The sequence below is a fragment of the Somniosus microcephalus genome, chromosome 4 (assembly GCF_052327205.1).
Source record: "Somniosus microcephalus isolate GS21.2 chromosome 4, FLI_Smic_1.0, whole genome shotgun sequence".
Taxonomy (NCBI): domain Eukaryota; kingdom Metazoa; phylum Chordata; class Chondrichthyes; order Squaliformes; family Somniosidae; genus Somniosus; species Somniosus microcephalus.
This window is the reverse complement of record NC_140990.1, coordinates 62,798,496-62,822,014: the sequence shown is the minus strand read 5'-3', so window position 1 is coordinate 62,822,014 and position 23,519 is coordinate 62,798,496. Positions and strand designations below refer to the sequence as shown.

Genomic DNA, 23,519 nt, shown 5'->3' with positions numbered 1-23,519 from the left:
TCCTCTTTTACATCCCCCTCTGTCTCGCCTGAAGATTCTATACCCCGGAATATTGAGCTGCCAGTCCTCCATTTACAGATGCTCTGTGACCAGTCCTCATTTATCCTCCATTTAAAGACACTCTCTGACCAGTCCCCATTTCTCCTCCATTTACAGACGCTCCTTGGCCAGATCCCATTTCTCCTCCATTTACAGACGCTCCTTGGCCAGATCCCATTTCTCCTCCATTTACAGATGCTCCCTGACCAGTCACAATTTCTCCTCCCTTTACAGACGCTCCCTGACCAGTCACCATTTCTCCTCCATTTACAGATGCTCCCTGACCAGTCACCATTTCTCCTCCATTTACAGACGCTCCCTGACTCGCTGGGGATTTCCCAGCACTTCCTGGTTGTCCCGGAGTTTGTCTCTTAAACTGGCGGGTAGTTGTGGGGAGGCGGATAATGTTGAGTGTTTTAATAATGGGGCCTGGGGCCGCACTCGGGGTGTGAGCAGCCCGCGTCCCCCCCGGGGTTTATTTATTTATGTTTTTTTTTTACATAGATGAATTTTTAATTATAATCAAGGCCACTGATTACAGCTTCTGTGCAAATCTGCACATGCTCATAGAATTTAAGCCCTATAATATTCACTCCTATAATGGTGTATAATAAAATCACCATTCAACATTTTTCAATCACAGTAATCATTGACCCCCACCCCAGATTGTATTCACCCTGAGCAACGCCATGAGAGATACACTAGTTACCTGAAGATTACTCTCGATTGCATTGGGAAAATAATTTGGCTTGCGAGATTAAGATCCCTGTATAAACCTTCATATAAATAAATTCAGATATATTTCACATATCCTAGACTATAGCAGTTGAAGTACGAGCATTCAGTCACCTGTTTGCCAATACAATAGCTTCAGTTGAATTTGCTGCCTGTCTGTGAGAAGGTCATTGGCGGCAGCTTGGTGAAAGGAGCCCGCGGGCAGTTTCTGATTAGACCTTTCATTGGGTCCGATATAAATGTTGTGATCGTTTCTATAGCAACGAAGCCTGTGTGTGGACCTTGTGGGCAGACTGTGTTTCACTCAATGTAACTTCAGGTGCTGCTTCTGTCAGGAGATTTCTGTTTCTCTCTGCCCTGCTTGAGCAGTCTGAGGGAAGGGCCGATCAAGTAGAAGATCGGAATAGCAAAGATTTCACTATTTTACCATGATCACTGGGCAGAGCCTGTCCACAGTGCGCTCCGACACTCGCACTGCTTTCTTGGTGTAATAATTTAACCCGCTCCCTGAGCTCGGGGTGTGAGCGGCCCGCGGCCCGCGTCCCCCCGGGGTTCATGAACCCGCTCCCTGAGCTCGGGGTGTGAGCAGCCCGCGTCCCCCCGCGGTTCATGAACCCGCTCCCTGACCTCTCACCTGATGTGTCAGCGGCTGCTGCCAATGTCCGCGCATGCTCAGCTTACTTTCTGGCGTTCCGGTTTAAAGGTCAAGCCCCGCCCCTCACACACTCCGATTGGTGGGAGGACCCGCCGCCCGCTCGGTCCTCCAGCCCCGCCCCCCTCTTCCTATTGGTCCGGAGCTCCCGTCAATCACCCGGGCAGTGTGAGCTGAGCATGCGCGGACCTTGGTAGCAGCCGCTGACACATCAGGTGAGAGAGCTCAGGGAGTGTGTTCATGAACCCCGGGGGGACGCGGGCCGCTCACACCCCGAGCTCAGGGAGCGGGTTCATGAACCCCGGGGGGCCGCGGGCCGCTCACACCCCGAGCTCAGGGAGCGGGTTCATGAACCCCGAGGGGACGCGGGCCGCGGGCCGCTCACACCCCGAGCTCAGGGAGCGGGTTCATGAACCCCGGGGGGACGCGGGCCGCTCACACCCCGAGCTCAGGGAGCGGGTTCATGAACCCCGGGGGGCCGCGGGCCGCTCACACCCCGAGCTCAGGGAGCGGGTTCATGAACCCCGGGGGGACGCGGGCCGCGGGCCGCTCACACCCCGAGCTCAGGGAGCGGGTTCATGAACCCCGGGGGGACGCGGGCCGCTCACACCCCGAGCTCAGGGAGCGGGCTCATGAACCCCGGGGGGACGCGGGCCGCTCACACCCCGAGCTCAGGGAGCGGGTTCATGAACCCCGGGGGGACGCGGGCCGCTCACACCCCGAGCTCAGGGAGCGGGTTCATGAACCCCGGGGGGACGCGGGCCGCTCACACCCCGAGCTCAGGGAGCGGGTTCATGAACCCCGGGGGGACGCGGGCCGTTCACACCCCGAGCTCAGGGAGCGGGTTCATGAACCCCGGGGGGACGCGGGCCGCTCACACCCTGAGCTCAGGGAGCGGGTTCATGAACTCCGGGGGGACGCGGGCCGCTCACACCCCGAGCTCAGGGAGCGGGTTCATGAACCCCGGGGGGACGCGGGCCGCTCACACCCCGAGTTCAGGGAGCGGGTTCATGAACCCTGGGGGGACGGGGGCTGCTCACACCCCGTGCTGAGGGAGCGGGTTCATGAATCCCGGGGGGCCGCGGGCCGCTCACACCCCGAGCTCAGGGAGCGGGTTCATGAACCCCGGGGGGACGTGGGCTGCTCACACCACGAGCTCAGGGAGCGGGTTCATGAACCCCGGAGGGAGGCTGCGAGATTCTCAGCAGCTCAGCTCTGCTCGGTGCTGTGTGAATGGGCTGCTCCACACCCCGGCTGCTCACCGGGAATGCCAGTGCGGAGGGCCCATTGCAGAAGGCCCAGGGTGGAAGACCCAGAGGAGAGTGTCCTAGGCGGGAGGCCTAGCACGGATGACCCCAGGCGGGGGCCTAGGGCGGAGCGGCTGGTCACCAGAATCGGAGTCGGGGGATGCTGTGGGTGAGCATGCTGCACGGTTTCTAAAGTTGAAGAACAGTCTTGGGCCCGAATGAGTTCCAGCGGCCCCATCTGTGCTCCGTTTGGTGGCAGCTGTGAGGCTTTGTTTTGGTGACGGGGGTCGGTTTGTGCCGCCATTTGGTGGAGGAAAGAGAGACTGTTCCTATCTATAGTATGGTGCTTGAACAACCATAAGATGGGAAAAGAGAGCGGGATAAAAGTGAAAAAGGAAAAGGAAAATAAAAGGAAGATAAAAGGCAAAACGAGGTATATCGGCAAGGAATAACGAATGTCTGAAATAACAACAGAAAATGCTGGAAAAACTCAGCAGGTCAGGCAACATCCGTGGAGAGAAATTTGAGTTGACGTTTCGGGTCGGAACCCTTTTTCAAAACTGGAAAGAAAAGAAAATAGATCGAAGGCAGGGCTGCGATCAGACAAAAGAAGTAAAAGAGACAATAAAATGTATTCGAAACCAGACGAGATGGTAATAGGCCGGTGGAGACAAAAGACAGCTGAGATTAGGTGTGAAGTGTACTGGCAGGTAAGAGACAGCTGCCAGAAACAAAAGGAAAGCGGGGGGGGGGGGGGAAAGGAAGACCCAAACCAAAGGGGTGGAAAAAATTATAAGTAAAAAAGTAATAGGGGCCGAGGTTATGATCTGAAATTGTTGAACTCGATATTGAGTCCGGAAGGCTGCAAAGTGCCTAATCGGAAGATGAGGTGCTGTTCCTCGAGTTTACGGTGAGCTTCCGTGGAACAATGCAAGAGGCCAAGGATGGTGAGGTCCGAGTGGGAATGGAGCGGTGAATTAAAATGACAGGCGACTGGAAGCTCGGGGCCATCCTTACGGACTGAATGGAGGTGTTCCGGAAAGCAGTCACCCAATCTGCGTTTGGTCTCCCCAATGTAGAGGAGACTGCATCGTGAGCAGCGAATACAGTATACTAGATTGCAAGAAGTACAAGTAAATTGCTGTTTCACCTGGAAAGGGTGTTTGGGGCCCTGGACAGTGGGAAGTGGGGAGGTATAGGGGCAGGTGTTACATCTCCTGCGCTTGCACGGGAAGGTGCCAGGGGAAGGGCTGTTTGGGGTGATAGAGGAGTGGACTAGGTTGTCTTGGAGGGAGCGGTCCCTATGGAATGCTGAAAGGGGAGGGGAGGGGAAGATACGTTTGGTGGTGGGATCACTTTGGAGGTAGCGGAAATGGCGGAGGATGATCCGTTGAATGTGGAGGCTGGTGGGGTGAAAGGTGAGGACAAGGGGAACCCTATCGTTGGTCCGGGAGGGGCAGGGGTGAGGGCAGAAGTGCGGGAGATGGAACGGACACGGTCGAGGGCCGTGTCAACCACGGTAGAGGGGAATCCTCGGTTGCGGTAAAAGGAAGACATGTCGGAAGCACTGGTGTGGAAGGTGGCATCGTCGGAGCAGATATGGCGGAGATGGAGAAACTGGGAGAATGGAATAGAGTCCTTACAGGAGGCGGGGTGGGAGGAAGTGTAGTCCAGGTAGCTGTGGGAGTCAGTGGGCTTGTAGTGAATATTGGTCGATAACCTATCCCCAGAGATGGAGACGGAGAAGTCGAGGAAGGGAAGAGTCAGAGATGGACCATGTGAAGGTGAGGGAAGGGTGGAAATTAGAGGCAAAGTGAATGAAATTGTCTAGTTTGGGGCGAGAGCAGGAAACGGCACTGATACAGTCATCAATGTATCAGAAAACGGTGAGGGAGGGGACCTGAATAGGACTGGAACAAAGATTGTTCCACATAGCCCACGAAAAGGCAGGCATAGCTAGGACCCATGCGGGTACCCATAGCAACACCTCTGATTTGGAGGAAATGAGTGGAGTTAAAGGAGAAGTTGTTCAATGTGAGAACAAGTTCAGCCAGGCGGAGGAGGGTGGTGGTGGATGGGGACTGGACGGGCCTCTGTTCAAGGAAGAAGCGGAGCGCCCTCAGGCCATCCTGGTGGGGGATGGAGGTGTAGAGGGATTGTACGTCCATGGTGAAAAGGAAGCGGTTGGGGCCAGGAAACTGGAAACTGTTAAAGTGGCGGAGGGCGTCCGAAGAGTCGCGGATGTAGGTGGGAAGAGACTGGACAAGGGGAGAAAAGATAGAGTCGAGATAGGAAGAGATAAGTTCCGTGGGGCAAGAACAGGCTGAAATGATGGGTCTACCAGGGCAGTCCTGTTTGTGGATCTTGGGAAGGAGATTGAAGCGGGCTGTGCGGGGTTGGGGAACTATGAGGTTGGTGGCAGCGGGGGGAAGATCTCCAGAGGAGAACTCGGAGGGAAGGAGATGAGATGCGGGAATCGCGGGCTGAGCAGCTGTATAAAGGCTCCAGAGACCAGGTAAGGCCTCAGTGTGAGAATCGGCGGGAATCGTGGGCTGAGCGGCTGTATAAAGGCTCCCGAGACCCAGGTAAGGCCTCAGTGCGAGAATCGGCGGGAATCGCGGGCTGAGCGGCTGTATAAAGGCTCCCGAGACCCAGGTAAGGCCTCAGTGCGAGAATCGGCGGGAATCGCGGGCTGAGCGGCTGTATAAAGGCTCCAGAGACCAGGTGAGGCCTCAGTGCGGGAATCGCGGGCTGAGCGGCTGTATAACGGCCCCAGAGACCAGGTGAGGCCTCAGTGCGGGAATCGCGGGCTGAGCGGCTGTATAACGGCCCCAGAGACCAGGTGAGGCCTCAGTGCGGGAATCGCGGGCTGAGCGGCTATAAAAGTGCCAGAGCCCAGGTAGGTTTACCAATCTCCAATCTTGGAACTCGGAGGGAAGGAGAGAGGTAAAAAGTAATCCAAGTGTGACGTCACCAGAAAGCGGGTAAGTGATTGGTTGGTAAGTATTTCTCCCTTTTTAAGCTTAAATCTCTTTGGTTTATAGTTTCTAAGGTGTGATATTCACCATCTAGAATCGGGGCAGAGTGTATTTAAGAATAATATTAATAAATTTAATTAATTACATAGAATGGGAGATCAGGTGATGTGTTGCTGCTGCAATATGTGGGAGCTGGTGGACACCATTGATGCTCACGGTGATCACATTTGCAGTAAGTGTTGGCTGCTCGAGGAATTCCAGCTCCGTGTTGAAGAGCTGGAGTCCGAGCTTCAAACACTGAGACACATCAGGGAGGGGGAGAGTTACCTGGACTCTGTGTATCACGAGGTATTCACACCAATTAGATTAATTAATTCAGATGTAGTCCATGGCCAGGGTCAGGATGGTGTGACTAGAAGTGAGGCAGGTACGGGGATCTAGGAGGTAGTGTTGGAGGAGCCGCAGCCCTTGCACTTGTCCAACAGGTTCGAGGCTCTTACTCCCTGTGAGGATGGGAACAGGGACTGCGGGGAGGATGAGCAACCTGGCCACAGCACCGTGGAGCGGGGGGCCATTCAAGTGGGGGGAGTTAAAAGAAATGTTGTAGTGGTAGGGGATAGTATCGTTAGGGGGATAGACAAAGTTCTTTGCAGCCGAGAGTGAGAGTCCTGAAGGCTGTGTTGCCTGCCCGGTGCCAGGGTTAAGGGCATCTCCTCTGGACTGGAGAGAAACTTGGAGTGGGAGGGGGAGGATCCAGTTGTCGTGGTCCATGTTGGTACCAACGACATAGATAGGACAAGGAAGGAGGTTCTGCTGAGGGAGTTTGAGCAGCTAGGGGCCAAATTAAAAAGCACAACCACAAGGGTAATAATCTCTGGATTATTACCTGAGCCACGAGCGAATTTGGCTAGGACAAATAAAATTAGAGAGTTAAATGCGTGGCTCAAAGACTGGTGTGGGAGAAATGGGTTTTGCTTCCTGGGACACTGGCACCAGTACTGGGGCAGGAGGGAGCTGTTCCGTTGGGACGGGCTTCACTTGGCCAGTGCTGGGACTAGAGTCCTGGTGAATCATATAACTAGGGCTGTAGAGAGGGCTTTAAACTAACTAGTGGGGGGGAGGTTCCTAGAGAGCAAATAATAAAAATGACAACAGAGAAGGTCATAGACTTAGGTAGCAGTGGGGAAATTAAAAACCAGAGCGTGTCAGGAAGGGGCAGAAGGTATGGAGTAAAAGGTAAAGTAATAAAAAGGGCAAAAGCAGGAACTAAGTGTCACAAAACATCTTTGAAAGTTCTCTATCTGAATGCACGTAACATTCGTAACAAAATAGACGAGTTAATGGCACAAATAACTACATATGGGTATGATCTTGTGGCCATTACAGAAACATGGCTGCAGGGTGACAATGCCTGGGAATTAAACACACCAGGTTATTTAACAATCAGGAAGGACAGGCAGGAAGGGAGAGGAGGTGGGGTGGCTATGTTAATAAAGGAAGGAATCACTGTAATACAGAGAAATGATATTGGGTCAAAAGATCAGGATAATGAAACAGTTTGGGTGGAGGTAAGGAATAATAAGGGGGAAAAAAACACTAGTGGGCGTAGTCTATAGGCCTCCGAACAGTGGCAACTCTGTTGGACGGAGTATCAATCAGGAAATAGTTGAGGCTTGTAATAAGGGAACATCTCTAATTATGGGGGATTTTAACTATCATATTAATTGGACAAATCAAATTGGGCAGGGCTGCCTTGAGGATGAGTTCATTGAGTGTATTAGGGATGGGTTTCTTGAGCAGTATGTAACTGAACCGACCAGGGGGCAAGCAACCTTAGATCTGGTCCTGTGTAACGAGACAGGATTAATTAAAAATGTCCTAGTAAAGGATCCCCTTGGAATGAGTGACCATAACATGGTTGAATTCCATATTCAATTAGAGGGTGAGAAGGTTGGATCTCAAACAAACGTGCTAAGCTTGAATAAAGGAGACTATGAAGGTATGAGAGCGGAATTGAGTAGAGTGGATTGGGAAAATAGATTAAAGGGTAAGACGATACATGATCAGTGGTGTACATTGAAGGAGTTATTTTACAACTTCCAAAAAATATATATTCCACTGAGAAGAAAAGGGTGTAAAAGAAAAGATAGCCACCCGTGGCTAAGTAAAGAAATTAAGGATAGTATTCGACTAAAAACAAGGGCATATAAGGTAGCCAAATCTAGTGGGAGGATAGAGGATTGGGAAAACTTTAAAAGACAGCAAAAAATAACAAAAAGATTGATTAAGAAAGGGAAGATAGATTATGAAAGTAAATTAGCAAAAAATATAAAAACAGATAGTAAGAGTTTTTATAGTTATATAAAAAGAAAAAGGGTGGCTAAAGTAAATGTTGGTCCCTTAGAGGATGAGACCGGGAAATTAATGGTGGGAAATATGGAGATGGAAAAACACTGAATGAATATTTTATATCAGTCTTTACAGTAGAAGACACTAAGAATATCCCAACACTGGACAAACAGGGGGCTAAAGGGGGGGAGGAGCTAAACACGATCAAAATCACTAAGGAAGTGGTACTCGGCAAAATAATGGGACTCAAGGCGGATAAATCACCTGGACCTGATGGCTTACATCCTAGGGTCTTGAGGGAAGTGGCGGTAGGGATTGTGGATGCATTGGTAATAATTTTCCAAAACTCCCTGGACTCGGCAAAGGTCCCGGCAGACTGGAAAACTGCGAATGTAACACCCTTATTTAAAAAGGGCAGTAGACAGAAGGCTGGAAACTATAGACCGGTTAGCCTAACATCTGTGGTAGGTAAAATTTTGGAGTCCATTATTAAGGAGACAGTAACAGGACATTTGGATAATCATAATTTAATAGGACAAAGTCAGCATGGTTTTATGAAGGGGAAGTCATTTTTGACAAATTTGCTGGCGTTCTTTGAGGAAGTAACATATAGGGTGGATAAAGGGGAACCAGTGGACGTAGTGTATTCAGATTTCCAAAAGGCATTTGACAAGGTGCCACACAAAAGATTATTGCTTAAGATAAAAAATCACGGGATTGGGGGTAATATTCTGGCATGGATAGAGGATTGGCTATCTAACAGAAGGCAGAGAGTTGGGATAAATGGTTCATTCTCAGACTGGCAATCAGTAACTAGTGGTGTTCCGCAGGGGTCAGTGCTGGGCCCCCAACTCTTTACAATCTATATTAATAATTTGGAGGAGGGGACCGAGTGTAACATATCAAAGTTTGCAGATGATACTAAGATGGGAGGGAAAGTAGTGAGTGAGGAGGACATAAAAAACCTGCAAGGGGACATAGACAGGCTAAGTAAGTGGGCAGAGATTTGGCAGATGGAATACAATACTGGAAAGTGTGAGGTTATGCACTTTGGCAGGAAAAATCGTAGGGCAAGTTATTATCTTAATGGCAAGAAACTGGAAAGTACTGAAGTACAAAGGGATCTGGGGGTCCTGGTGCACAAAACTCAAAAGGTTAGTATGCAGGTGCAGCAAGTGATTAAGAAGGCCAATGGAATGTTGGCTTTCATTGCTAGGGGGATAGAATATAAAAATAGCGAGGTATTGCTTCAGTTGTACAAGGTATTGGTGAGACCGCACCTGGAATACTGCGTACAGTTTTGGTGTCCATACTTAAGAAAGGACATACTTGCTCTCGAGTCAGTACAAAGAAGGTTCACTCAGTTAATCCCGGGGATGAGGGGGTGGACATATGAGGAGAGGTTGAGTAGATTGGGACTCTACTCATTGGAGTTCAGAAGAATGAGAGGCGATCCTATTGAAACATATAAGATTGTGAAGGGGTTGGATCGGGTGGATGCGGGGAAGATGTTCCCGATGATGGGTGAAACTTGAACTAGGGGGCATAGTCTTAGAATAAGGGGCTGCTCTTTCAAAACTGACATGAGGAGGAACTACTTCACTCAAAGGGTGGTAGGTCCATGGAATATGCTGCCCCAAAAAGCTGTAGAAGCTACATCATTACATAAATTTAAAACAGAAATAGACAGTTTCCTAGAAGTAAAGGGAATTAAGGGTTATGGGGAGCGGGGAGGAATTTGGACATGAGTCTAGGTTCGGATCGGTCATGGCCCTGTGGGTAGCGGAGCGGGCCCAGGGGCTGTGTAGCCTGATCCTGCTCCTATTTCGTGTGTCTAATTCTGTTAGATTCAGGAGATGGTTCTGTGATAGTGGATTGGCGGTTAGGATCAGATCAGCCATGATCTTATTGAATGGCGGAGCAGGCTCGAGAGGCCGATTGGCCTACTCCTGCTCCTATTTCTTATGTTCTTATGTTCTAGGCCAGTGACAGTCTTGGAAATGGTGGTTTGATGTTCGGTAGTGGGGTCATGGTCCAGGTGGAGGTAGGAGGAGGTGTTGGAGAGTTGGCGTTCAGCTTCCGCTAGGTAGAGGTCAGTTCGCCAAGCAACAACAGCACCACCCTTGTCAGCGGGTTTAATGACAATGTCAGGGTTGGATCTAAGAGAATGGAGTGCTGCAAGTTCAGAGGGAGGTAGGTTGGAGTGAGTGAGGGGAGCAGAGAAATGGAGACGGCCGATGTCACGGCGGCAGTTAGCGATGAAAAGATCTAGAGAGGGTAAGAGGCCAGGGGGAGGGGTCCAGGTAGAACGAGAATTCTGAAAACAGGAGAAAGGGTCAGCCGTGTGGGGGGAAGACTCCTGGCCAAAGAAGTGGGCACGGAGACGAAGGCGGCGGAAAACGAGTTCAGCATCGTGCCGAGCTCGAAATTCATTGAGGTGGGGGTGTTAGGGGATGAAGCTCAGGCCTTTGCTGAGGACTGATCGTTCGGGGTCAGAGAGTGGAAGGTCAGAGGGGATAGTGAAAACGCAGCAGGGGGTGAGATTGTGAGAAGGGGGGGTCAGAGGAAAGTGAAGGGGAAGAAGGTTCCGGAGGGGCGTTGGTGTTCAAGTGTTGATGAAGCTTGCGATCCTTGACATCGGAAAGGAAGAGAAAAAGTTTTTTGTTGAAGCGTCGGATGAGTCGAAGGATGAAATGGAACTGTGGACCCGGACAGCTTTGAGATAGAGTGCGCCGGTGTTGCTGAAGAGAGATGTCGAGAGCGTTCATGTGGCGCCGCATGGCATTGAGCGTGGATCTCGGGATGCGGCGAGAGCAGTAGTTCGAGGAATGATGAATATCTTGGAGATATTTGTAATCCTGGGTGGATCCGAAACATTGTTCTACTTGTTCCTCTTGAATTGTTCCACGGAAGCTCACCGTAAACTCGAGGAACAGCACCTCATCTTCCGATTAGGCACTTTGCAGCCTTCCGGACTTAATATCGAGTTCAACAATTTCAGATCATAACCTCGGCCCCTATTACTTTTTTACTTATAATTTTTTCCACCCCTTTGGTTTGGGTCTTCCTTTCCCCACCCCCCCGCTTTCCTTTTGTTTCTGGCAGCTGTCTCTTATCTGCCAGTACACTTCACACCTAATCTCAGCTGTCTTTTGTCTCCACGGGCCTATTACCATCTCGTCTGGTTTCGAATACCTTTTATTGTCTCTTTTAGTTCTTTTGTCCGATCGCAGCTCTGCCTTTGATCTATTTTCTTTTCTTTCCAGTTTTGAAAAAGGGTTCCGACCCAAAACGTCAACTCAAAATTCTCTCCTCGGATGTTGCCTGACCTGCTGAGTTTTTCCAGCATTTTCTGTTGTTATTTTGGATTTCCAGCATCTGCAGTATTTTGCTATCGCAATAACGAATGTCTTGATGGCTGGGTCCTGTGAGTGATAACAGCGAGAAGAAGGAAATTTGAGTACTCGTTTTCCTCTTTTATGGGATTTGAGAAAGTGGTCGGCTTCCTTTTTGTGGAAAGGTTGAAGACTGCAGATTAGGATTATGACATTATATTGGTTGGATAACATCAAGTGAAGATGAGGAGTTTAGTGCCAATAGGACTGGCGTTGAACTGGTATTACTTGTTTGTTGAAGAAGTTTCGGGTTCTGGTAAAAGTAGTTTACTTGAAGTCTTAAGTGATTTTTTGATATGGTTGTGGGACTTTGTATATTGTGGTGTTATTTAGTGTTAAAGTCTTCCTTAATTGAACGAACGAACGCGCTAGTGAACGCACGCATGTGGATACAAATATATGCACGCACGCATGCATACACAATGGAACTTACGTTCGACCGAATGAAGGGCCCACGATCCCCAGGATGAAGGCCCGCTTGGTGAGCGTTAAGCCTGCCGGACAGATGAACGAACACATAGGCATGCACGCAGATAGAAATGGCACACATCTACGCAGTCATGCACAATGGAACTTATGCTTGAGCGAACGAACGGACAAATGGAGGAATGAATGACTGAATGATTGAGTGATGCCACTTGGACTGGCGTGTACGGATTCTTGGTTTATTAAATAGTTGCAGTTTGTACTGTAAATATTATTGATTTACCTGTAAAATTTATTGTTTTTATATTGTTGACCATAATTGGTCATTGAATGTAATGGATTTACTATGTAACTGATGAAAAAAAAAATGAACCCTGGGGGGACGCGGGCCGCTGACACCCCGAGCTCAGGGAGCGGGTTCATGAACCCCGGGGGGGCGCGGGCCGCTGACACCCCGAGCTCAGGGAGCGGGTTCATGAACCCCGGGGGGACGCGGGCCGCTCACACCCCGAGCTCAGGGAGCGGGTTCATGAACCCCGGGGGGGCGCGGGCTGCTCACACCCCGGGTGCGGCCCCAGGCCCCATTATTAAAACACTCAACATTATCCGCTTCACACACGCCCGGGGTGGGCCTCAGGCCCCGAACAAGAGCCTCCGGGCCGGGCGTTTGCCCCGAGCGGGGCGGCAGCTGTGGGGCTTTCTCCCATTGACAGGCCCGGGGTAACGGTTTCCATCTTGAGAGGCTCAGGGAGCAGCAGGGCGCATGCGCGGCCCCCTTGGCCAGGAACCAGGAGGAGAGAATCTTGTCAATTTCATCCTGGACTCACAGTGATGGCTTTTGTAAACTCCTTTTACAGGCTGTGAGAAGGGCAGCATTTACACACCGCAAACTCAAACCAAACATCACATCAAGATCTGACAGAGTCACTCCATTCATCAGGACCCGAATATCATCGGCCTTTGAATGTGGAAGGAGAAATGTTTGTCTGTTCTGTCTGTGGGAAAAGATTTCAAACATCAGTGTGACTGGAAAAGCACTGAGACACACACACCCGAGTGAGAGTGTTCTGAGGGACTGCCTAAGAAGAAGAAGAAGCACTGACTGTGGAAAGAGCTTTATCCAGTTACACAGCCTGAAAAAACATCGCACCATTCACAGCGGGGTGAAACCATACACGTGTTCTGTGTGTGGACGAGGCTTCAACTGATTGTCCAACCTGGAGAGACACAAGGACACCCGCACCATGGAGAAACTGTGGAAATGTGGGGACTGTGGGAAGCAATTCAATTACCCATCTGAGCTGAAAAATCATCAACGCAGTCACACCGGGGAGAGGCCATTCACCTGCTCTGTGTGTGGGAAGGGATTCACTCTGTCGTCCAGCCTCCATTTACACCAACGAGTTCACACTGATGAGAGACCTTTTAAATGCTCTGACTGTGGGAACTGCTTTAAACTCTCTGCAGATTTTATTAAATATCAGTTGTACTCACTGCGAGAAGAGCTTCAGGCAGTCATCTCACCTCATTCAACACCAGCGAGTTCACACTGGAGAGAGGCGTTTACCTGTTCTGTATGTGGGAAGGGATTCACTCACGCATCCAATCTTCGAATGCGCCAAGGAGTTCACACTGGGGAGAGGATATTCACCTGCTCCGTGTGTGGAAAAGGATTTACACAGTCATCCAATCTCCAGACACACCAACGGGTTCACACTGGGGAGAGGCCGTTCACCTGCTCCGTGTGTGGGAAGGGATTCACTAAATCATCCCTCCTGCTGACACACCAACTTGTTCACCTTGATAGAGCTTTTAAATGTGCTGACTGTGAGAAGAGCTTTAAAAGCACAAAGGACCTGCTGACACACCAACGGGTTCACACTGGGGAGAGGCCATTCACCTGCTCCGTGTGTGGGAAAGGATTCACTCTATCATCCTGTCTCAAGGCCCACCAACGCACTCACAGCGGAGAGAGGCTGTTCACCTGCTCCGTGTGTGGGAAGGGATTCACTACTTCATCCAACCTGCAGACACACCAGCGAGTTCACACTAGGGAGAGGCCGTTCACCTGCTCCGTGTGTGGGAAGGAATTCACTACTTCATCCAACCTGCGGACAGACCAGCAAGTTCATAAGTGACTGTAGGGGTAGGATTCTGCTGTTAATCACATCCTATGTTTGTTTCTACCAATGTTATTAACCCCTATAACTGGGCTGTGTTGTGTTTGTTATTTCTCCTCGATAAGGGACTAATTGATGTCCATTTTAGGTCCATTTCTCCTTTTGAACTCTAGATTAGTTCAGTTCTCATACCTTCGGTTATTCTCATGGACAAGTCCCAGCTCCCCATACCTTCCAGAGTGCTTCTACCAACCTTTCAGACAGTGCATTCCAGATCACAACAACTCACGGAGCAAAACATGTCTAATCTCCCCTCTGGCTTTTTGCCAGTGATTTGATGTGATGTGTTTACTTGTTAAATACATTTGCTGAGTGGATTTAAATTTAAAACCAGGTTCTGAGGCGTGATCCTCTATTCACACATCGAAGGTGAGAGAGATGCTGTGGGTCACACGCTAAGTCCAGTCGCTGGCAGTGATTAACAGACTGGGTTTTGTGTTTAGTGACCCCGGGCGTGTTACCGATACATTCCCTGGACACCAAGGCTAGGAGAGGCACTCTGGAATGTATGGCAAGCTGGGACTTGTCCATGACAGTAACCGAAGGTATGAGAAGTGAAATAATTTAGAGCTAGAAAGGAGAAAAGGCCCAAAAATGGAGCAGTCGGTAACAGGACATCAATTAGTCTCTTATCTTGGAGAAATCAAGGACTCGACACACTGTGTGTTTGTAACATAGCTGATTTATTTGACATATCAAAATATTAAACTCCAGCCCAGTTATAGGAGTTATTAACATCAGCAGAAACAAACGCTAACTACCAGAATGAACATGTTTCAGTCCTGGATGTGATCAACAGCAGCAATATCAGCAGAATCCAACCCCTGCAGTCGATCATGAACTCGCTGGTGTGTCAACAGGTTGGATGACTGAGTGAATCCCTTCCCACACATGGAGCAGGTGAATGGCCTCTCCCCAGTGTGAACTCGCTGGCGTCTCAGATGTTGGGAAGAACAAATGAATCCCTTCACACACACGGAGCAGGTGAACGGGGTCTCCCCAGTGTGAACTCGCTGGTATACAATGAGGTTGCAAGAATGCCTGAACCTCTTCCTGCAGTGAGAGCAACTGAATGGTCTCTCATCAGTGTGAACTCGCTGATGTTGACTTAGTCCCTCAGAACTTTTAAAGCAGTTCCCGCAATCAGTGCATTTAAAAGGTCTCTCATCACTGTGAACTCGCTGATGTGATCGGAGGGCTTTAACACTAAATTTAACACTAAATAACACCACAATATACAAAATCCCACAACCATATCAAAAAATCACTTAAGACTTCAAGTAAACTACATTTAACCAGAGTGAGTGAATCCCTTCCCACACATGGAGCCGGTGAAAAGTCTCTACCCGGTGTGACTGTGTCGATGAGTTTCCAGCTGGGATGGGTAATTGAATCCCTTCCCACATTTCCATGGTTTCTCCGTGGTGCTGGTGTCCTTGTGTCTCTCCAGGTTGGATGATCAGTTGAAGCCTCGTTTAAACGCAGAACACGTGTACGGTTTCTCCCCGCTGTGAATGGTACGATGATTTTCAGGCTGTGTAACTGGTTAAAGCTCTTTCCACAGTCAGTGCACTGGAACACTCTCACTCGGGTGTGTGTGTCTCGGTGCTTTTCCAGTCACACTGATGTTTGAAATCTTTTCCCACAGACAGAACAGACAAACATTCCTCCTTCCACATTCAAAGGCTGATGATATTCAGGTCCTGATGAATTGAGTGACTCTGTCAGATCTTGACGTGATGTTTGGTTTGAGTTTCCTGTCTGCAAATCCTCCCCTTCTAACAGCCTGTAAAAGGAGTTTACAAAAGTCATCACTAAGTACAGGATAGAAATTCAGAACAGACAATTCTAGTTTCTATGGAACATTCTTTTCTCTCTTGCTCCCCCAAAGCTGTAAATCCCCGTCCCACACACTCTCCCTCCTCCCTGTGCTGAAATCCAAACCCATCGCACCATCTCCAACATTTCTTTCCTCCACTCCCAGTTTCCCCCGCCCTCTACTCTGGCTGGGTTCAGTTCTACATCCGCTGTGTGCAGAGTGAGAATAAAATCAATGAGTCAATGATTGTCTCTCCTGGTCACTGGGACCTTGAAGCCCCGCCCACACACTGCACCAAGATGGCCACGCATGCACTGTGCTGCTGGTGGAACTGGTCTGTCTTTCCTCCACCAAGATGGTGGTGCGTAACCTGGGCCTGTCACCAAGAAAAAGCCTCACCGCTGCTGTCCGGTTGAACACAGTGTGGGCCGCTGGATCTCATTCGGGCCTGAGGCCGTTCTTCAACTTTATAAGCCCTGCGGCGCGGCCTACCCGCAGTTTATTAATCTCCCGACCCCGCTCCCGCCGACCTGCAGCTCCGCCCAGCGCCTGCACAGAACCTGTCCCGCGCCTGCGCGCTGGGCTCCTGACATCCCCAGAAAACCTGAAAGAGGAATCTGGATTGTCTCCATCACTCATTCTTAAAGGGACAGCACCCTGTGTCTGGGCAGCTGCCGTTAAAGGCACAGACACAGCTTCACCCTTCTCTATTCTAAATAAAAACAGGAAATACTCAGCAGATCAGGCAGTATCTGTGGAGAGAGAATCAGCGTTAATAGATAGATCTTCCTTAACCAACTTCTTAGACTTTTTTGAAGGAGACGACGTCCCGAATTAAATGGGGCGTATCCTGAATTAAATGGTGTAGTGTACCTGGACATCCAAAAGGCCTTTGACAAAGTATTGCATGAGAGACTTCTTTACAAACCAAGGTTGGGACTGAAAGCCAATAAATCCCCTGGACCTGATGGCCTACATCCTAGGGTTTTGAAAGAGGTGGCCAAAGAGATAGTGGATGCATTGGTTGTCATTTTCCAAAATTCCAGATTCTAGAATGGTTCCCACGGATTGGAAGGTACCAAATGTAACCCCACTATTTAAGAAAGACCGCCTATTTCCACCTCTGTAACATCGCCCATCTCGGCCCTTGCCTCAGCTCATCCGCTGCTGAAACCCTCATCCATGCCTTTGTTACCTCTAAACTTGACTATTCCAACACTCTCCTGGCTGGCCTCCCACATTCCACCCTACGTAAACTTGAGGTCATCCAAAACTCGGCTGCCCATGTCCTAACTCGCACCATTCCCGTTCGCCCATCTCCCCTGTGCTCGCTGACCTACATTGACTCCCAGTTAAGCAACGCCTCAATTTCAAAATTCTCATCCTTATTTTCAAATCCCTCCATGGCCTCGGCCCTCCCTATCTCTGTAATTCCTTCAGCCTACTTTTTGTAATATGGAGACCAAAACTGTTCACACTATTCCAAGTGTGGTCTAACTAAGTTTCAATACAAGTTTAACATAACTTCTCTGCTGTTAAATTCTATCCCTTTAGAAATGAACCCCAGTGCATTGTTTGCTTATTTTATGACCTTATTAACCTGCATTGTTACTATTAGTGATTTGTGTGTCTGGACCCCGAGATCACTTTGCTCTTCTACCCTATTTAGACTCTTAATTTCCAAGTAGTGTGTGGCCTCCTCATTCTTCCTACCAAAATACACCACCTCACACTTATCTATATTGATATTCATTTGTCAATTACACGCCCATTTTGCAAAGGTATTAATATATTCTTGTATTTTGTCACAGTCTTCCTCAGTATTAACTTTACCCTCCAACTTGGTGCCAACAACAAATTTTGAAATTGTTCTTCTGATTCCTGAGTACAAATCGTTTATGTAAACAGTGGGCCCAGCCTGTGAAACACCACTTTCCACCTTTTGCCAGTCTGAGTAGCTACTCCTGACCCATACTCTCTGTTTTCTGTTTTGTAACCAGCTTGCGATCCATAACAGTCTGTAAGATCTAGAAGATGGCCAAGGTCAGGCCGTGTGGAGTGAAGGGCCAGACAGCAGAATGGATGGAAAGATGGCTACAAAACAGAAATCAGAGGGTTGGAGTTAAGGGAAGTTGGGAGCCATCTTTCCATCACATTTATGTGTTGCTGTATACGACATAGGATGCAAGGAGGCTTCAAGGGGATTTAGACAAGCTAAGTGAGTAGCAAAAATATGGTAAATGGAATATAACACAGAGAAATGTGAAGTTATCCACTTTGGTAGGAAAAATAGAAAAAACAGTATTTTTTAAATGGTAAGAGATTGGGAAATGTTGGTGTTCAGAGGGACCTTGGTGTCCTTGTACACGAATCACTGAAAGTTAACATGCAGGTACAGCAAGCAATCAGGAAAGCAAATGGTATGTTGGCCTTTATTACAAGAGGATTTGAGTATAAGAGTAAAGACGTCTTACTGCAATTATATAGGGCCCTGGTGAGACCACACCTGGAGTATTGTGCACAGTTTTGGTCTCCTTACCTAAGGAAGGATATACTTGCCATAGAGGGAGTGCAGCAAAGGTTCACCAGACTGGTTCCTGGGATGAGAGGGCTGTCCTATGAGGAGAGATTGAGTAGACTAGGCCTATATTCTCTAGAGTTTAGAAGAATGAGAGGTGATCTCATTGAAACATACAAAATTCTTACAGGGCTTGACAGAGTAGATGCAGGGAGGATGTTTCCTCTGTCTGGGGAGTCTAGAACCAGGGGTCACAGTCTCAGAATAAGGGGTCGGCCATTTAGAAAGAAAAAGAAAGACTTGCATTTATATAGCGACTTTCATGACCACCAGACGTCTCAAAGCGCTTTACAGCCAATGAAGTACTTTTGGAGTGTAGGCACTGTTGTAATGTAGGAAATGTGGCAGACAATTTGCGCACAGCAAGCTCCCACAAACAGCAATGTGATCATAACCAGATAATCTGTTTTTTGTGTTACGTTGATTGAGGGATAAATATTGGCCAGGACACCGGGGATAACTCCCCTGCTCGTCTTTGAAAATAGTGCCATGGGATCTTTTACGTCCACCTGAGAGAGCAAACGGGGCCTCGATTTAACATCTCATCTGAAAGACGGCCCCTCTGACAGTGCCGCACTCTCTCAGCACTGCACTGGAGGGTCAGCCTAGATTGATGTGCTCAAGTCCCTGGAGTGGGACGTGAACCCACAACCTTGTGACTCAGAGACAAGCTGCCAACTGAGCCACAGCTGACTGAGATGAGAAGAAACTTCTTCACTCCGAGGGCGGTGAATCTTTGGAATTCTCCACCCCAGAGGGCTGTGGAGGCTCAGTCGTTGAGTATATTCAAGACAGAGATTGATAGATTTTTGAATATTAAGGGAATCAAGTGATATGGGGATAGTTCAGGAAAGTGGAGATGAGGTAGAAGATCAGCCAGGATCTTATTGAATGGCGGAGCAGGCTGGAAGGGCAAAATGGCTGACTCCTGCTTAGAAACACAGAAGATAGGAGCAGGAGTAGGCCATTCGGCCCCTCGAGCCTGCTCCTCATTCAATGAGATCATGGCTGATCATCCAAATTCAGTAGCCTGTCCCTGCCTTCTCCCCATATCCCTTGATCCCTTTAGCCTCAAGAAATATATCCAACTCCTTCTTGAATACATTTAATGAATTGGCCTCGACTGCCCTATGTGGCAGAGAATTCCACAGGTTCACCACTCTCTGGGTGAAGAAATTCCTCCACATCTCAGTCCAAAATGGCTTACCCCTTATCCTTAGACTGTGACCCCTGGTTCTGGACTCCCTGACCATTGGCAACATCCTTCCTGCATCTAGTCTGTCTCGTCCTGTTAGAATTTTATAAGTTTCAATGAGATCCCCTCTCATTCTTCTAAACTCTAGCGAATATAAGCCTAATCGACCCAATCTCTCCTCATATGTCATTCCTGCCATCCCAGGAATCAGTCTGGTGAATCTTCGCTGCACTCCCTCCATGGCAAGAACATCCTTCCTCAGATAAGGCGACCAAAACTGTACACAATACTCAAGGTGTGGTCTCACCAAGGCCCTGTATAACTGCAGCAAGACATCCTTGTTCTTGTACTCAAACCCTCTCGCTATGAAGGTCAACATACCATTTGCCTTCTCAACCGCCTGCTGCACCTGCATGCTTACCTTCAGTGACTGGTGCACAAGGACACCCAGGTCTCGTTGCACTTCCCCTTCTCCCAATCTATTGCCGTTCAGATAATAATCAGCCTTCCTGTTTTTGCCACCAAAGTGGATAACCTCGCATTTATCCACATTATACTGCATCTGCCAAACATCTGCCCAATCACCCAACCTGTCCAAATCATACTGAAGTTTCTCGGCATTCTCCTCACAGCACACACGCCCACCCAGCTTTGTGTCGTCTGCAAACTTGGAGATATTACATCTAGTTCCCTCGTCTAGATCATTAATATATATTGTGAATAGCTGGGGTCCTAGCAACGATCCCTGCGGTACCCCACTAGTCACTGCCTGCCACTCGGAAAAAGAGCCGTTTATTCCAACTCTTTGCCTCCTGTCTGCCAACCAGTTCTCTATCCAAGTCAGTACCTTGCCCCCAATCCCATGTGCCTTAACTTTACACGCTAATCTCTTATGCGGGACCTTATTGAAAACCTTCTGAAAGTCCAAATACACCACATCCACTGGTTCTCTCATCTATTCTACCAGTTACATCCTCAAAAAATTCCAGTAGATTAGTCAAGCACGATTTACCTTTTGTAAATCCATGTTGACTTTGTCCGATCCTGTCACTGTTTTCCAAGTGCTCTGCTATTACATCTTTTATAATGGACTCTAGCATTTTCCCCACTACCGATGTCAGGCTTACTGGTCTATAATTCCCCGTTTTCTCTCTACCACCTTCTTTGAATAGCGGGGTAACATTAGCTACCCTCCAATCCATGGGAACTGTTCCAGAATCTATAGAATTTTGGATGACCAGCAATACATCTACTATTTCTAGGGCCACTTCCTTAAGTACACTAGGATGTAGATTATCAGGCCCTGGGGTTTTATCGGCCATCAATCCCGTCAATTTCCCTAACACCATTTCCCTACACTGATTTCATTCAGTTCCTCCCTCTCATTGGACCCTATGTTCCCCGACATCTCAGGGAGGTTATTTGTGTCCTCCTTTGTGGAGACAGAACCAAAGTATGTATTTAATTGGTCTGCCATGTCTTTGTTCCCCATTATTAATTCCCCTGATTCTGACTGCAAGTGACCTAGACTTGACTTCACCAATCTTTTTCTCTTCATATATCCATAGAAGCTTTTACAGTCAGTTTTTATGTTCCTGCAAGCTTATACTCTATTTTCCCCCTCTTAATTAATCCCTTTGTCCTCCTTTGCTGAATCCTAAATTGCTCCCAATCCTCAGGTTTGCTGCTTTTTCTGGCCAATTTATATGTCCTCTCCTTGGATCTTATGCTATCCCTAATTTCCCTTGTTATCCAACAGTTGAGTCACATTTTTTGTTTTATTTTTATGCCAAACAGGGATGAACAAATTCTGTAGTTCATCCATGTGATCTTTAAATGTTTGCCATTGCTTATCCACCGTCAACCCTTTAAGTACCATTCCCCAATCCATCCTACCCAACTCGCGCCTCATACCATCATAGTTTCCTTCATTTAAATTCAGGACCCTAGTCGCTGAGTCAAATACTTCACTCTCCATCTTAATGAAGAATTCTATCATATTATGATTGCTCCGCCCCAAGGGGCCTCGCACAACAAGATTGCTAATTAATCCTTTCTCATTACATAATACCCAGTCTAAGATGGCCTGATCTCGAGTTCATTCCTCGACATATTGGTCCAGGAAACCATCCCGTATACACTCTAGGAATTCCTCCCCCCCAGTATTGTTAATAATTTGGTTAGCCCAATCTATATGTAGATTAAAGTCACCCATGATAACTGCTGTGCCCTTATTGCACGCGTCTCTAATTTCCCGTTTAATGCCATCCCCAACCTTGGCATTACTGTTTGGGGGTCTGTATAGATCTCCCACTAACGTTTTCTGTCCCTTGGTATTTCTCAGCTCTACCCATACAGATTCCACATCATCAGAGCTAATATCCTTCCTTACTATTGTGTTACTCCTCTTTAACCAGCAATGCTACCCCACCTCCTTTTCCTTTTTGCCTGTCTTTTCTGAATATTGAATACCCCTGGATGTTGAGTTCCCAGCCTTGGTCACCCTGGAGCCATGTTTCCGTAATCCCAATCATTTCATATCCGTTTACCTCTATTTGCACAGCTAATTCATCCACCTTATTATGAATGCTCCTCGCATTAAGACACAAAGCCTTCAGGATTGTTTTTTTTAACACTCTCAGATCTTTTAGAATTGTTATTTACTGTAGCCATATTTGATTTAAACCCTTGATTTCTCTGACTGCCACTTTTGCTTTTCTCCTTCCTGTCTTTTGCTTCTATCCTTGTTTCCCTTTCTGCTGTCTCGCTGCACAGGTTCCCAACCCCCTGCCATTTTAGTTTAAACCCTCCCCAACAGCACTAGCAAACACTATGACATTGGTCCCAGTCCTGCCCAGGTGCAAACCGTCCAGTTTTTACTGGTCCCACCTCCCCCAGAACAGGTTCCAATGTCCCAGGAATTTGAACCCCTTCCCCTTGCACCATTCCTCTAGCCACGTATTCACCTGAAATATCCTTCTATTTCTACTCTGACTAGCACGTGGCACTGGTAGCAATCCTGAGATTGCTACCTTTGAGGTCCTATTTTTTAATTTACCTCCTAACTCCATATATTCAGCTTTTAAGACCTCATCCCGGTTTTTACCTATATCGTTGGTACCTATGTGCACCACGACAACTGGCTGTTCACCCTCCCCTTCCAGAATGCTCTGCAGCGGCTCCGAGACATCCTTGACCCTTGCACCAGGGAGGCAACATACCATCCTGGAGTCTAGTTTGTGGCCGCAGAAATGCCTATCTATTCCCCTTACAATAGAATCCCCTATCACTATAGCGCTCCCACTCTTTTTCCTCCTGTCCTGTGCAGCAGAACCACCCATGGTGCCAGGAAGTTGGCTGCTGCTGCCTTCCCCCGAAAAGCCATCTTCCTCAACAATATCCAAATTGGTATATCTGTTTGAGAGGGGGATGGCCACAGGGGACCCCTGCACTACCTGATTCGGCCTCAACTGGAGTATTGTGCCCAATTCTGGGCATTGCACTTTATGAAGGATGTGAAGGCCTTAGAGAGGGTGCAGAAAAGATTTACAAGAATGGTTTCAGGGATGAGGGACTTCAGTTATGTGGATAGACTGGAGAAACCTTAGAGCAGAGAAGGTTGAGAGGAGATTTGATAGAGGTGTTCAAAATCATGAGGGTTCTGGACAGAGTAGATAGAGAGAAACTGTTCCCATTGGTGGAATTGTCGAGAACCATAAGACACAGATTTAAGGTGATTGGCAGAAGAACCAAAGGCGACATAAGGAAAAACTTTTTTATGCAGCGAGTGGTTAGGATCTGGAATGCACTGCCTGAAAGGGTGGTGGAGGCAGATTCAATCACAGCTTTCAAAATGGAATTGGATAAGTATCTGAAGTAAAGAAATTTGCTGGCTTATGGGGAAAGGACGGGGAGTGGGACGAGCT

The 23,519-nt window shown here is 48.3% G+C and overlaps 2 protein-coding genes across 2 annotated transcripts in view; one reads left to right on the top strand and one right to left on the bottom strand.

The window, feature by feature from the left end:
- The window catches only part of LOC147119043 (uncharacterized), a 453,069-nt gene that overhangs the window by 308,294 nt on the left and 121,256 nt on the right, over positions 1-23,519 (bottom strand). The window lies entirely within an intron of this gene.
- LOC147119044 (uncharacterized) lies at positions 12,582-14,312 on the top strand. The gene has a single exon (XM_085984758.1). The coding sequence runs from the start codon at positions 13,066-13,068 to the stop codon at positions 13,957-13,959; it is 894 nt and encodes a 297-aa protein (XP_085840884.1). The 5' UTR covers positions 12,582-13,065; the 3' UTR covers positions 13,960-14,312.